General features: G+C 34.4%; 1 protein-coding gene across 5 annotated transcripts in view; it reads right to left on the bottom strand.

Moving 5' to 3' along the window:
- Positions 1-17,017, bottom strand: part of si:dkey-237h12.3 (teneurin-3) — a 145,581-nt gene that overhangs the window by 39,611 nt on the left and 88,953 nt on the right. For 4 of the 5 annotated variants that reach the window (XM_051127298.1, XM_051127299.1, XM_051127300.1 and 1 more), the window contains exons 10-17: positions 15,457-15,651; positions 12,313-12,513; positions 7,526-7,711; positions 6,078-6,104; positions 5,641-5,661; positions 4,684-4,830; positions 4,342-4,549; positions 974-1,093 (exon numbers count right to left, since the gene is read on the bottom strand). In XM_051127298.1, coding sequence (XP_050983255.1) covers positions 974-1,093; positions 4,342-4,549; positions 4,684-4,830; positions 5,641-5,661; positions 6,078-6,104; positions 7,526-7,711; positions 12,313-12,513; positions 15,457-15,651 — 1,105 coding nt within the window. The remainder of the gene's footprint in view (positions 1-973; positions 1,094-4,341; positions 4,550-4,683; positions 4,831-5,640; positions 5,662-6,077; positions 6,105-7,525; positions 7,712-12,312; positions 12,514-15,456; positions 15,652-17,017) is intronic. The other variant, XM_051127301.1, reaches the window with a different exon arrangement.

The following is a 17,017-nucleotide window of genomic DNA, read 5'->3' as shown; positions in this document are numbered from 1 at the left end:
AAGAAAAATCCTGAAATGCTTTCCTTTAAAAAACATAATTTCTTTACGACTGAAGACAGAAAGACATGAACATTATGGATGACAAGGGGGTGAGTAAATTATTTGTGAACTGTTGTTCTGGAAGTGGACTTCTCCTTTAAATAAAGTACGTATACAAATTGTATTCAGTTTTATTAAATCAATAAAATGTTTTTTTTACTAAAAGATAAAATTACATAAATGTAAATTCTACATTTAACTTATATAATTTAAATTACACATTATATGATATTATGTATCATATAAAAAATAACCGTAAAAGACTGTAAAAATGCTACAGTAAAAACCTATTAATTGGTTAACGGTAAGTTCCCCGACTTTATACAGTGAAAAACTGTATTGGACATTACATGCAATTTTACTGTAATATACTGTTTTTGGAAGTAAAAAAAAGAACATATGATTTACAGTGCGTAACCGTAAATTGACATTCCCAGAATTCCCTGCATTACAGTACACATTTGATGTTTTTTGGTTGAAGTAACTGTTTCTTAGTTTTTTCTTATCAGCTGTAGGTTTCTATGTTACATCTAATGTTGTTAAATTAATGTTTATTGCTTTATTTAGTTTCATGTGTGTTACCATGACGGTGTTCAGTGTTTGTGTGAATGACACTGTGCACCTTCTATATCTATATATAAAACTGTAATAAAAACGTTTCGGTCATGAACAGATCATAAAAGGACATTCATAGTTCAAACTGTAATGTGTTGTGTTACTGTCTGAGTGACAGTAACACTGACATGGGGATGAGAATGTGCCTGTTTGTGTCGATTTGACTTGACTTGTGTGGGAAGCAGTGAAATGTAAATATGAATTTGCATAAAACTATGCAAAATAGTTTCATACCGACTATCTTAAGTATAGGTATTAGCATAATTATGTGTTTATGTATGTGCTTGTATGCGTCTGAGTAAAACATATTTGTACGAACATGCCGTCCTGTCTGGTGATGGTATAACCCTGCTGGGGGTAATGCAGAAGGGACACATTCACCCCAATCAGCGGAGTGCCGTCACTGGTCACCACCTGTCCTCGCACTATGGACACCAGGCTGTTAAATAAACACAAACACATAAAAATGCCTTTGAGTGAAAACAAAGGTAGATTAACCAGCTGTTCATAGCAGTGAATTTCAAGGTCGGCGTGCTGCTTGTTAAAAAAAAAGCAGCATTAAATTGACATTTTAAATATAAAATTAATAGAAATCTACTATAAAATATCGCAATGCACTGCACCTGACCTTCCTCCGCCGCTCTGTTTTGATAATCTTCACAGACGTAATTACAGCACAAATTATTTTACCAAGCACCATTTAGTGGCTGACCTGCAATCTTGCATCTTTAGACTAATTGTGTGATAATTTCTCAATGTGGGAACAAAAGAAACCTCCGGGCAGATGGGCGGGATGAGAAGTTTCCTCATCAAGGCATAATCAAAAGCTTCATCAGCCAAATATCAAGAGATTCTAAAGTTTTTCTTGACTAGTCCTATTCTAATGCCTTAGACAAGCAGCGATGTTCATATTGTTAACTTTGTCCAAAAACACCAAAGGGCAAAGAACATATTCGCTCAAGAATCCAAACTGAAGAGGTACAAAGGTGAGCCGCTCAATTTTTTCACTGGAAAAAGTAATCATTTTCTAAAGTACATGGTACGTTAGCTTTTGGTACAAATCATACCAACGAGTGGATAGCTTTTCTATCTGCAATATGAAAGCAGCACAAATTAGATAGGACAACATGGAGGCTTCAAAAAAGGGAAGTTCTGAATTTCTATCAAAAAGGAAAACCCTATTGTCTATTCTGTATGAGTGGTGGAGGCTTGCGCTGTTTTCCCATGCTGTTAGATCTACGACCACAAAACGTTACAAAAAACATTTTAAGATTGTGGGAAATTTTGTGCAACACATCAAACGGCATCACATTTACTTGCATAGCCAGAAGGACTTTCTATGCATATACATGTTAATATGTTATACCACTGATAAATAAAACATGAAATAGAGGCATTGTCGGGATAATACGCCATGTGTCTCACAGTGAACAGCTTAGAATGTTACATATTAAACAATTTTGGCAGTTAAAAGTCATTGTTAAATAACGTTCAGCAATTTTATGACATCATAAAATATGTTTTAACATTATAAAAAAGTCATAAAAATATAGCTTATAAAACAACTACAAAATGCAGCTTTCCAAGCTACACTGGAAGAACTGGTAATTCTGATATGATTTACTCAAACCTCTTTAGGAACACAAAATAAGATATTTTGAAGATACATTTTATAGTTTTGTTTTTTTTTTTTTTTTTGGGTTGTTTTGACCCAGCAGTTGGATTAAATGTTTAACCCAACCTTTTGGGGAGTTTTATTAAACTCAAATATTGCTTAAAAATTACTCTATTTCTTGCTTAAAATGAACCCAAAATAAGATGGAAATGAACATTTATTTATATGTTCTACAAATTAACATTTATTAAGAAGTTGAAAAAATACTAAATAAATAATAAACTTTCTACTTTCTTTCTCTTTTTTCTTTGTTTTGATTTTATATATATTGCCCTAATGGTTTGATGTCTTCTACTGTTTAATAAAATAAAAAAATCTGAAAAAAAGATTTGCGAAACCACTCTGATATCTTAAACTGAAACAAATGATTTGCGCTACGCGCTCTGAAGTCGCAAACTGAATCAAATGATTCCCAAACCTGCACCGTAGTCTTGATCTCAATCAAATGATTCACGAACCCGCTCCAAAGTTCCGATCTGAATCAGTTGATTCGCGAACCGTGCTCCAAAGTTCCGACATGAAGCAAAAGGTTTGTGAACCTGCTCCGAAGTTCCGATCTGAATCAAATGATTCGCGAAATGCGCTCCGAAGTCCCAATTTCAATCAAATGCTCTGTGATACGCAACCCAATTGGAGCGCTTCGAAACAGTGAATCACTTTGCGACACAATTGTTTAATTGATTCAGAGTATTGAAACTGATCAAAAAACTTTCAAAAAGCATGATCGAAGTCACAAGTCTGAATCAATCAGATCAGTTTCAGCGTAAATGACTCACTCAGTTGATTCGGTTCATCTGTTTCTCTTTTCGTGTCTTCAGTCATGTTTACACAACATCGTCAGTACTACTACTGGCTTAGCTCGCTAGTTTTATGTTTTATTCTATTTTATTTTTTTAAACTAGTTTTATTAACTGAAATAAGCAAAAAAAAGTATTTCGTTTTTCGAATTGAATGAATTTTGTGTGAAAAGATATTAAAGATATATAAAAAATAAAACAATTATTTCATAGATACATCTCATTTCAATAATTCAAGCACTTTTCAAGTACCTCTTCAGAAATACTGCCATTGTCAAGGGTTTTCCAGACCTTAAATTCCAAAAAGTCAAATTCAAGTCCTTTAAGCACTTTAAATAATTTGTATGAACCCTGTAATAATAAATGTTCACTTTCTGATTATCGCTGATGCCTCTAATAATTATGTATAATTATGTATTTTTAATTTACAACCTATTTTGGATTTATTTTTAACCAGTCATATGTGACTCTGGACCACAAAACCAGTCATAAGGTTCAAATGTTTGATATCTGAAAGCTGAATAAATAAGTTTTCCATTAATGTATGGTTTGTTAGGATATGATAATATTTAACTGAGATACTATTTGAATATCAAAAAAAAATTTAAATATTAAGAAAATTGCCTCTAAAGCTGTCCAAATGAAGTTCTTAGCAATGCATATTACTAATCGTAAATTAAGTTTTGATATATTTACGGTAGAAAATTTACTAAATATCATCATGGAACATGATCTTTACTTAATATCCTAATGAGTTTTGGCATAAAAAACAAATTGATCATTTTGACCCATACAATGTATTATTTTCTATTGCTACAAACATACCCGTGCAACTTACGACTGGTTTTGTGGTCCAGGGTCACATATAGTAATTTTTAAACAATAGCTGAGTTAAATAAAACTACCCAGAAGGTTGGGTTAAACGTTTAAACTAATAGCTGGGTCAAAACAACCCAGTTGCTGGGTTTGTCCATATTTTACCCAGTGCTTAACCCAGCATTTTTAGAGTGTGTAATAAAAGTCAATGGGGTCTAAAGCAACATTTGTGTCCAGTGACTTTCACTGCTTGGGCAAACAATGAAATCTCCTTTTGTGGTAATATCTATTTTCGGGTGAAGTATCCCTTCCAGCCACATTTTTTTTTAATACACTGTAGCTTAGGTCCCTAATTCCAAACCTAGTTGACTGTTCTTCAGCAGTTCAAAATCTCCTAACCTGCTGTTGAACGTGTTTTCCCCTAGTAGGGTATGTGTGCCCCCCGGAGCTACCAGAAAGCTGACGCGCTGATAGAAGCCCTGAGCTTCTGGAGTAGGTGAGCTGAGGTGTTGAATTGTACTGGGATCTGGAGCCCCACGGCAATACGTCTGACCCTGACAGGTGCTGTGAATGCAACAGTCTGGGTCCATACAGTCCACCAAGCCATCTAAAACAACAGCAAAACACTTTAGACTACATATTAACTGCTTTTTAAGTTACACAGACATTTTTAGTATACAAGTGGGAGCACAATGCTATTAAAACAAATATTTAGCCCCCAACTTCTCATCATTTTCTCACCTCCCTCATTGTCCTTGCCGTCAGAGCAAAGTGTTTCCATGGCAACATCACACCCCACCCCTCTCCATCCCGACTGGCAGAGGCAGTGCCATCCGTTCTGGTCCAGAATGCACCTGCCGTTGTTGTTACACAGCCCTGGACAGCTATCTACCGGGACAAATTCATCAGTTATACATTCCGACCAATCGGCAGCCTAGGATGTGTCAAAGAGGTGAAGAACTCACCATAAAGAACTGCATAAACATACAGGGGAAAACACGGTGAATGTGTTTCTGTCAATCAAACGTTTGGAACTTGACATTTTAAAGACATCGGACAGGACTCAGGGACAGCTGTAATTTCACATGAAACAGCTGGACAAAATATGTGCTTTAGCATTGTGGAAAATGATTTTTATGACTTATTTTCTGTTCTCCATTTCAAGTTCAGCTAAATACCAGAAGGAAAAAATACATAAAGTATTTATGAGGCATCTGAGCAGCTTATAAAGTTTGAAGAACGTTCTTATGAAAAATACTATCAAATTACAGATCTAGCAATGTCCATGTGAATTAACAGCATGCTGAGCTGAACAGCACAAGTGCAGAGAGAGTTTATAAGACAGTATACTGAAGTGCTCCATCATATCCTTTGTCACAGAAATGTGTGAAGTCAAAGGAAATTACAGAGGAAATGCTAAATTAAGGAGCTTAGCAGCTGCTAAATATTACATTAAGAGACAGTGAGATGTACAACAATGGGGATTTGGGTAATGCAAATGTGTATATGTGCATGGACTGACTGATGATGTTGTGTGTTTCTTCGTATGCCTACAGTTACACTGTATAAAACAGGAAACCTGAAACCGCACACATGTGGGGAGACATTAATACACGGTACATAGACATAATGAAAGTCATGCTTGAGAGACAGAGGGGTCAGAGCCACATGCTCTCTTCAGGGCAGCATGACCTTTACCTCTATATCCTATCCAGTCTGCTATCATGAAGAGACATTCAGGGAAAAGAATTAAACATGGGGTGTTATACTGCGGTATGCAGTGATTTAGTGTCATTTCTATAGACAGCCCAGGCAGCCTCTGCTGGTTACACACACCTAATATGCTGCAGCTTACCCTCTCCTCAGTAAATATGACATTTCATGATATTTGCATTGTACTGTTGAAGAGCTCGATTAGAGGAAGGCACGAATGCTTTTGAAATTTTCTTTTCTTTTTTTCTTGACGAAGCAAGGTCTACATCTGTGACTCTGCTTTTCGATTTCATAAACGTTTGCAATCAATAAAAATATCATTAAAGAGGAATTTAAGAAAGCAATAATTTAAAAAGAGATACATTTTTATTCCTGACATCACACGGAAAGCAGAACGAGGCTGATGAAAGAAAGCACTGTACCTTTTATTTTGCTGTCCAAAAAGTGAGCTAGAGTGATGAAATGAATAAAAGGGAAAAAATCAAAAGAAGTCATTCAGAAACAAAATATTAACTATGCAATAAATGTACCTATTCAGCCAACTGGCAACCTCATAAGTAAAATTTGAATGTGCTACAGTATACTGATGTGCTGATAATGTGTTTGATTTTAAAATTACTCTCAAGTATCGCATGAATAATTTGACATTTTGCAATATGCAGGCTTCGCACTCCAAACAATACATTTCCATGACCTTTCCAGTCATTTTTGATTACTAGATAAGGATGCTTTCAAAATCAAATGAATTTTTCAGATTTGTCAACCATTGTAAGAAATATCTGACTACAAAGAATTATTTGTTTACAAAAGGTTCACTATGGCTTTTGAGCTTTACACAATTCAAGAGCAACATTTAGAAATATTTCATATTTGAAATATTTCACTGCAAAAAAAAAAAAAAAAAAAAAAAAAAACCTTTTAAAAGTTTGAGGTGGGTAAGATTTTTTTTTAATGTTTTAACACTTTTTATGCTCACCAAGACCATTTATTGGATCAACTGTAAAAGAGTAAGTTGTGAATATTAATAGAATTTAAATTAGATGTTTTCTAATGTAATATATTTTAAAATTTAATTTATTCCTGTGATGCAAAGCTGGATTTTCAGCATCATTACTCCAGTCTTCAGTGTCACATGATTATTCATAAATCATTTTAATATAAATAAATAATTTTAATGCTTATTTGCTGATCAAGAAACATATCACATTATCAAAGTTGAAAATGTTGCTGCTTAATATTTTTGTGGAAACTATAATATGCATTTATATAGATTCTTGAATTTATTAATTAAGATGAATACAATCTTGCTGTATAAAAATAATTTCTTTCAATATAGAAAAATCTTACTATCCCCAAAGTTTTGAATGATACGGTATATTCAGTATATATATATATATATATATATAAATCGACTATTTACAACTATTAGACTAGATGTAACTATTTGAATATATGAAATCTAAGGCAGCAAAAAAAAATCTAAATTTTGAGAAAATTGCCTTTAAAGCTGTCCAAATGAAGTTCTTAATAATGCATATTACTAATCAAAAATTAAGTTTTGATATGTATTTACAGTAGAAGTACAAAATATCTTCATGGAACATTATCTTTATTTAATTTTGTAATGATTTTTGGCATAAAAGAAAAAAATATAATTTTGACCCATACAATGTATTTTTGGCTATTGCTACTAATATACCCCAGAGACTTAAGACTGGTTTTGTAGTCCAGGGTCACATTTCTAATACTTTTTACTGACCTGTAAAACACAATTCGTATTTGTGATATTTCCAAGTTTTTACTGTGGGAACACTGATACTTTCTAGAGCTAATATTACAAAATACAAGGTTCACAACAGGGTGAACTCACCGATATTGCAGTTTTCTCCCGTCCAACCTTGGTGGCACTCACACTTCCCCTTTCGACACACGCCGTGCTCCCCACAGTGTGCCTGACACTCCTCCTGTTCACACCCTGCCCCCGACCAGCCGTCCGCACACCGACACACACCACCAACACACACACCGTGAGGACTGCAATCTGTTGCACACATTTCTGAAACAAACAGTAATGAAATACAGTTGGAGTAATGAAATACAGGCATGCAGGAACACAAGTCATAAAAATGCATTTTTATAAATAAACAATACAAATGAAGCATTTTTTTGCATTAATGTAGTAACGCATGCCATTAAAATAATCATTATGGATGTACAGAGTTAGATACTTGTACATTAGATTATAATTCCATTTAATGCTTTTTAATATGGGATAGACTATGAATCATTTAGCTGAACTGTAGCTTCGTAAAAAGCATAGTTCACTCAAAAATGAAGTTTTTTTTTTCTAAATCAGTATGACTTTCTTTCTTCTGTTGGACATAAAATAATATATTTTGAAAAATGTTGGTAACCCAACAACTGCCGGTAGCCATTGACTTGCATAGTATTTTTCCGAACTGTCAAACTCCCAAAAATATTCAAAATATATTATTTTGTATTCAAAAGAAGAAAGAAATTCATACAGGTTCGGAACAACTTGAGGGTGAACGACAGAATTTTCTGGGTGAACTATTCCTTGAGCTTTTGTTGGATTTAACTTAATATTCAATTTTTGTTTAACACATATTTATGTTTTTCCACAAAAACGTATTTGCGGACCCATGCAGGTCTTTTGCGGATCCCCTGTTGAAGACCCCTGATGTACATGTTGTCTCATCTGCTTTGGCAAAACAAATAAGAAATTTCATCTCCTTTACAACAGCACCGTGCTGAATTATAAATGCTATGACTGAATGCATCTTTGGCACTCTAATTCTCACTGCTGGATTGTATTTGAATGTTGGGGAACAAAATTGGCAGTAATCCTTTGATAGTTTTGTGCTAAAGCCAATGCACAATGGCTCTGAACTTGTCATCCTGCAAGCTGTGACTGCTAACATTTCTGGAGCTCTCCAGAGCATCTATCAACAAATACATTCACACACACACACACACACACTTATTCACACAAGACTGTCTTGTGACCATTTTCAAGGACAAACGTCTCTATGTTGTGCTTCAGTGTTTATCATGAAATGTAGTGCCTATAAAAATACATTACTTTATTTCATAGAAGAAAATGTAGGCAAAACGACTCAAAAAAAGTTTGGTTTCAAAGTTAAAGTTCAAGGCAACATGGGAGGGTTTTTTTTTTATTTTAAAAAATTGAATTTAAAAAAATGGCTCCATGCCAAAGAGAGTATATTTAATAGATAATTACTTCCATAAGGCATAACCATATTCTGCAAGTGTCAGCAAACATTGTGCACTCTGCTATTCTGGAGAGACATCTCAAATTAGGAAGACTTGGGTCCATAGATGGTGCTGTAGCAACTTCATTACTCAGTTTATATTACACATTCAATTTACCGTCACCTTAAAATTTCCCAGTGGGCTGTAAACTATTAATCTAAACGAATTAACATGCACACTGTAGAATTACATCTGCATGTCTGTTTCCAGTCCAACACCGATCTGCATGTATTAAAACAACCTACAGGTCAAGACGAGATCGTAAGATTACATCTGTATGCGTCAAACAGCGCAAGCCATTTAAATTTTCAGTATGTATTTTCTGCATAAATTCATATAAATCAGGCATTGTCTGCATTGAGGTAGAGATTCAGATATAAAGGTTTTTTAGACGTGCTGCAACCAGACGGCAATGTGTAAGATCATTTAAATGTGTCTGATGACAGATAATGAGAGAAGCTTAGACTTGGATTGCCTCCGTCCGCCTTCATTTCAACTAATCATTACGTTCTAATGTTGATACAGTAAGGTGAAGTAAAAGCTGGGCAATGGCTTGCAATTTCAAGCTTTTCTTCACCTGCTTTTCAAACGCATTAACATTTTCATCAGTATGCATGTTAACTCAATTCAGATATTGTCTGTCTTGAGTTAGAGATCCAGCTATTGGAAGAGATTTGAGTTCAAGGCTGAAACCAGGCAGCGCTGTGCATCTAAACACGCTGATGCTAGATAACAAGGTCAACTTAGACCTGGCTTGGCCCCATCCACCTTCATTTCAACTAATCATTATGTCCTTAGAACTATCACCTCAACGACTCCTAAAAACCCAGCGCATAACACCGCCAGGGGCAATTTTGATTTTATAAGGCCATGCTGAAGCCAATTTATCATTGCAGAGAAATTACACCGGTGACTTTTTCAAAGTTCTCCACCGCTGCCCAAGGCAACCTCTCAGGCAAGTACAGAATTGGCCTTCCATTAAGCCATTTCTTTGTCAAGCAACTTTTAGAGTGGCAAAAAGTACTCTTGACAAATAAATAACGCATAAAACCTAAAATTGAGTAAAACGTAAGTAAAGTCTGTCTGATGTTTGTACCAGAGCCCTTTTGCTGAAACTCTCAAGAGTTTTGTCTTCAATCGCAAGACCTTGGAGGGTCTGATTAGGTTGTGCTGGCTCTCCGGAATATTAAATTGCTCTAAAAAGGTGAAGGGTTGCTTGATTCATTCAATCTTTTTTTTTTTTTTAACATCCGTCTTTTTCCACACCAGTCGATGTAATCAATTTTTCATTAGCGGCAAGGTGTTTATCTGTTTTTAGCACTTCCAGGTTCCAGCGGGAGGCGGGTCGATCCACGCCACACACCCGTTAATTAAAGTTTATTTAATTGAGGTGGAACAGTGGAGGTAATGAAGAGACAAAACCCCAACTGTGCAAGCAAGTGGACTCCCATTGCTCCCATGGCCGGTGCTGCAGCTAGAAGTGGCCTGATGCTAAGCTCACAAACACCCAGATAAAAGTAATGGCTTGGTGGCTTTACTATGTCTTAAACAAATGTTTTATATTCAGTAAAAGCTAAAAGTTTAAATAGAACACTTCTACAGCCGTATTGTTATATTTCATTGATAATAAAATCCTACATAAAACTCAACTGATGTTAAATAAAAGCCTTTCAAAATTACTACATTTGTATAGGAATATAAAACTAAACCAATATACACTACCATTCAAACTTTTGGGCATTTTTATTTTATTTTATTGGTAACAATTTACAATAAGGTGTCATTTGTTAACATTAATTAATGTATTAAGTAATGTGAACAAATAATGAACAATAATTAAACAGTTAATAATAATACAGTTGTTCAGTGCATTAACTAATGTTAACAAAAAACATACGATTTTAATAATGCATTAGTAAAAGTTAAAATTAATATTAACTAAGGTGAATAAATGCTGTAGAAGAACTGTTCATTCTCAGTTCATGTTATCTAATAGTTAGCTTATTTTACTTTACTGTCATTATTTTACTAATTAATACATTTATTTATATAGAAATTACTTTCATTCAACAACAATGTATTATATTGGTCAAAACTGACATTAAAGACATCGATAATGTCACAAGAGATTTATATTTCAAACACTCATGTTCTTTTGAATTGTCTATTAATTCAAGTATTCTGAAAAAACAATCGTCACGGTTTCCACAAAAGTTTTAAGTATTAATAATAATAAGACATGCTTTTACAGCATCAAATCAGCATTTTAAAATTAGTGCTGTCAAATCAATTAATCGTGATTAATTGCATCAAAAAAAAAAAAACAGTTTATATAAAAGTTTATGTTTACATAATATATGTAATATATATAAATACACACGTTTAAGAAATATTTACATGAGTATATATATTCATATTTATATATGATTTATATTATATATAAATATAAATATGTATTACATATATTTCCTAAATACATGTGGGTGTATTTATATATACATAATAAATAAACATAGTACAAATACATATTTTACATAAACTTGATACGATTAATCACAATTAATCGATTTGACAGCTTTAATTAAAATGATTTTTTAAGAATCATGTGATAATGAAGACTAGAGTAATAGGTGCTGAAAATCCAGCTTTGACATCACTAAAATAAATTACATTTTAAATAAATAAAACAGCTATTTTAAATGAACATTATGTCACATTATTACAATTCTGATCAAATAAATGCGCTCTTGCTGAGCATAAAACATTAAAGAATCCCCAAACATTTGAACAGTAGTGTTTTTTCTTCCACTTTTTTTCATTCTGTAACAGAGCACATCAAATTGAATCCGGGGTGATCTCTGTCTTACCATAACACTTTCTGATAACTGCAGCGGCACATTTATTGTTTTCTTCACATTTACATTTCACAAATTCCCTTACTACAAAACCACACGCTCTTACGATGACATAATTCCCACAACATTCTCTGAAGAAACAACCTGACAGCTACATTTCTTTTTCTTTTCACCAATTACTTACAGGCATCACAAGGGGAATGTAAGTTATAGCTACTTCTGTACGATTAGCACGCAGTATGTGCGTCACGGCCACAGGAAATGCTGACGTGTTTGAAAGGTTACTCACAACTGGATAAACAAACTGGAAAAATAAAGATTAGTATACCTAACAGCACACAGTGTGGGCAGTGTGTCAGAGCACAGATCATTTCCTATAGTAATGATTCAGTTACTTACAGTGGGGTCTAATGTCAGAGAACACACTGAAAATTTCAAAATCGAACCTGGAAAAAAATTGTTTTGGGGTTTTCAAATAAGCCTTTCAATATTATTGAATTAGTAATACCTGTAGAGCAGTCAGGACCGCTCCAGTTGACGTCACAGATGCAAGAGCTGGTCTCACTCTGGAATGTACCGTGGCCAGAGCAGTGTTCTGGACACACAGAGAGCTGCGTCTCACAGTTCGATCCGGTCCAGCCTGAGGTACAGTGGCACTGACCATGGAGGCAGGAGCCATGACCCGAACAGGAAGGGTCCACACAGTCCACTGTGCAAAACAACATTATTTTCAGACCATTTTCTTAGAATTACCTTCCAGTGACTTTTAACCAACAGGTCAAACAGTAATGTTTTGTGGCTGTACGAAATTCAGTTGACAGTAAAGATACTGAGATTGTCACAAAAGGTTTCTATTTAAAATAAATACTGTTCTTTGGAACTGTCTATTAATCAAAGAATCCTGGAGAGAAAAAAACACAGAAGCATTAAGAATAATGCAAAATGTTTCTTAAGCACCAAATCAGCATATTAGAGTGATTTCTTAAGGATTGTGTGATACTGAAGCTTTGACATTATAGGAATAAATAACATTTTAAAATATATTAAAATAAAACCATGAAGACAGGAGCCATGACGTGAACAGAATGGGTCCACACAGTCCACTGTGGAAAACAACATTATTTTGAGACCATTTTTTTAGAATTACCTTTCATTACTTACTTTTAACAGTAATTCAGGTCAAACAGTAATGTTTTGTGGCTTTATGAAATCAGTTCCCCTCATAGGCTAGTATGATATTTTAATACGGAGTGTCTATTGACACTAAGTGCAAATAGCCTGCCTTGTTGGCAGAGGCTATTTACACTAACTCCGCCCACCAACGTGTGGTTGGGCGAGCCAACACTACAAAAAACGATCATTAAATATCAATTGCAGTGGTGCAGATGGTAAAGTGCATGCTGTACTCTTTTCAGAACGATCGACCTGGGTTCAAATCAGCCTTTTGGTGAACTTTTTATCCTTCCTTTTCAAATCTCATATTATTCCGGAAAGGCATTTATTTTCAATAAAATGAAGTAAATAATAAAAAAACTGAAAATAAAGTATCGGTTTGAGTTAGGGTACGTGTAGGGAGGGCTTAGTGTCCCAATAAGGCAGCATCCATTTGATAATTTGATTTAAAACTATAATTTACACTTTTGCATACAGTTTTATAATGTACTAAATTACAGAGGTGCAGATAATTGCCTCTATTTGCAGTAAGTATTAAAAATCATGTAGTGATTATTTACATAGTGTAAATTACATCTATCGTTAAGCAAATAGTCGATGCCTCTTTAATAATATTTTTCACCATGGCTGCATTGATTTGATCAAAAATACATTAAATTTATTATTTTTACAATTTAAAATAACTGTTTTCTGTTTGAATATATTTAAAATGTCATTTATTCCTGTGCTAACAAAGCTGAATTTTCAGCAGCCATTACTCCAGTCTTCAATGCCACACTATCATTCAGAAATCATTCTAATATGCTGATTTGATGCTCAAGAAACAAACATGTTGAAAGCAGTTATGAGACTAAAGTTGTTTTTTGTAGACAACTGTATTTTTTAATGCGTTCTTGTTGGATAAAATTATTAATTTATTTTAAAAAATGAAAAATTTGAAATGATATTTAACTTATTCAAATATTTTTGTCTAATACATGTGTAAATGGTGGGGCTTTTGTGTTCAAATACTTCTCAAGCCACTGTTAATTTTTTTTTTTCTCTCAAATAATTTATAATTATATCAAATAATACATTTTTTTTTTTTTTTTTTTTTTTTTTTAAGAAATATCTATTTCTTTGAAAGTTACAAGACTGCATTCCAGAACATCCTACAGTATAAAGATTCAATTAAGCTTAGATATGCCGTTTTCCAGCTTCCTGCTGCTATTTAAGAAATCACTTTTAAATTTGAGGTATTACCATCATGGAATATAGAAACACCATAAGGGAACAATGTCTGCACCATGGGACATGTCTGATCCAGTAAAATGGCTTTTATATTCATGCAGTGCAATCATTACATCATAATCATTGGGACCAAATGATGCACATAGGAACATACCAAGCACATGACAAATCTATTGTCATGTTTTACAGCTGGATTGAAGGTATCTATCTATCTATCTATCTATCTATCTATCTATCTATGCTCCAGATTTTGTGCTCTGGCCATAAATTACTGCAGGAGGAAGCATGTTGTACAGTTCTTGGTAAGACTGGTACTAATTTAATTCTGTGCTACTTCTTGAGGTTGCAGTTTTAGGGAATTTGACAGCTATCTTGTCTGTGTGTCACTGTAAGTGTCGAATTGCAAACACTGTTGGCTGAGTCTGAAAATTCGGTCATCATTTACTCAAACTCATGTCATTTCAAATCGTTCTGAATGCAAAAGAAGACATTTTTAAGAACTGTTTTCATCCATATACTGAAAGTTGGTGGGGTCTAAAACAACAATGGACCACACTGACTTTCATTGCATGAACAGAAAAACAAGCTGTTATGAAAAGCCTACAAAATTCAATTGTTAGACCTCTTAAAAAGGTGTTATTGGCAATCACTTTAATGTGACCACTGCCACTGTGTTATTAATTGTAATTTGGTTACTTCTAAAGTACTTTTTATCAAGTGCAATTGATTGTTTTGTGTAACTTGTAAAACTGTAGCATAAGAAAAAATGTACTTGCATTTGCTTTTTAAACAATCTATTGCTAGCAAGCTCTCTTTCCCGCTCATGTCGACCTCAAGGTGAGTTACTCATTCAATTCAATGACAATTATAACATTGTTCAAGTGACCCGAACATAGACATCTAAAGAGTTCATTCCCAAGCCTATCGAATGTGGATCAATAGGCTCAATTGGTTTTACCCAGAAAGAGCAAAAGGGAAAGAATCAAAAGATAGGAAAAAATTTGTGTGCATCTAAGGGGTATTTTCTTGGCTTTCTGCCTTATCTCAGTCCCATATGTGGAATCCATTTCAGTCAGTGGATGCTGCTAAATGGTGTGGCTAATTTATCACAACAAAAACCAGTCTTTAAGTCAGTACACTCATCCATGTAATTAGCTGCTCGGTGGTGTTGAAAAAGTGCTCTCCTCCACTACAATGAGCTACATGTGTTGTTTTTTCTTTGCATAGCTACTGAAATCGGTCCAGTTACCTTGGTCACAGTTGTCACCTTTGAAGCCAGGGTTACATATGCAGGAGCCTGTAACACACAGGCCACGACCTCCACACTGGGAATCCACACACTGTCCACTGGGCACGTCACATTCAATCCCTTTCCATCCGCTGTAGCACTGGCAGCGCCCGCCGTTGTACTGGCCATTTCCGCTGCACAGCACAGGACACGCCGCTAACAGAAGGAAAGAAATTAAAGTTAGAAGGATAAAGGTAGACCGCAGATTGGAGAATTTCACAAAATATGTTCAGAATGTTTCACTTTCAAATTGTTGTGCAATTTCCATTCATGCCAATGACGATCATCATTAGATTCTCATTACTGTACTACGGTTGTAAAAGTCATCCTTTTCAAAACGCAGTTATTTTGTTTCTGCCACGAAGGCAAGGGAGACAGTGCCTCCACAAAATACTGGAAGAGAAAAAAATTTGTAGTACAAAAATAAAAATGCCAGTATTATTAAATCTAACATTAAATAGCACATAAATCACTCGTTTTTCTACAGAGACATTGTCCAACAATGACACCAGCGGGTAAAGTTACAGCAGGAGTCCACACCTCTCTCGCCCCCCCTGAGCGCACTGAGTTTTAACAGATCCACTAAAGTGTGCAGTGAGTTTGGTGGGGGGGTAATTGAGAATGAATGGGGGAAGTCACATCGCAATGTGATTGGATATCACTGGTTATGTTCAGCTGTGATTGGTTCATGCAATAAATCCCACATCTTTTGCTTGTACATGTTCACGAATGTAGGATGATTTTGAAGTTGGAGGAAAAAATGAGATGGGAGTTTTTCATATACCCCAAGTATCTTGAACTGGAGTGCACAGAGTATGCATGTGCATCGCAGAGCCAACAGGGGCATTTGTTATTAAAAAATGTAAAAATATGATTTTTTTAAGAAAACGACAGATCGTTTTGCTTGAAAAGAACCTTATTCCTCGGCTGGGTTCAATTAGAGCCTTTTGAAGCTGCATCGAAACTGCTTTTTTAATCTTAAATCCGTTGAGCACCACTGAAGTCCACTATATGGAGAATAATCCCAGAATGTTTTCCTCAAAAAAACTTAATTTCCATGCAACTGAAGAAAGAAAGACATGAATATCTTGGATGACATGGGGGTGAGTAAATTATCAGGAAATTTTTATTGTGGAAGTGGAGTAATCCTTTAACTATTAAAAATAATAGCTAAATATAAGTTCACAAATAAAACATGTTGTTTAAATTGTTACTGGCTTGAGTTATTATTTTGGAATGAATGTAAAATGCTTAAAAACACTAAGTTAATGAGATTCATACTTGGCTTTGATAAACAGAATATTAATTACATTGTTAATGGAAAAATATAAAATGGAATTGTGTTCTTTTCCTTTTTATGATAGTGTAAGTAATGTTTATTTAAAGGAGAAGTCCACTTCCAGAACAAAAATAGATAATGTACTCACCCCCTTGTCATCCACGATGTTCATGTCTTTCTTTCTTCAGCCGTAAAGAAATAATGTTTTTTGAGGGAAACATTTCTGCATTTTTCTCCATATAA

This window comes from Labeo rohita, chromosome 14 (assembly GCF_022985175.1).
Source record: "Labeo rohita strain BAU-BD-2019 chromosome 14, IGBB_LRoh.1.0, whole genome shotgun sequence".
Taxonomy (NCBI): Eukaryota; Metazoa; Chordata; class Actinopteri; order Cypriniformes; family Cyprinidae; genus Labeo; species Labeo rohita.
This window is presented reverse-complemented; position numbering and strand designations above follow the sequence as displayed.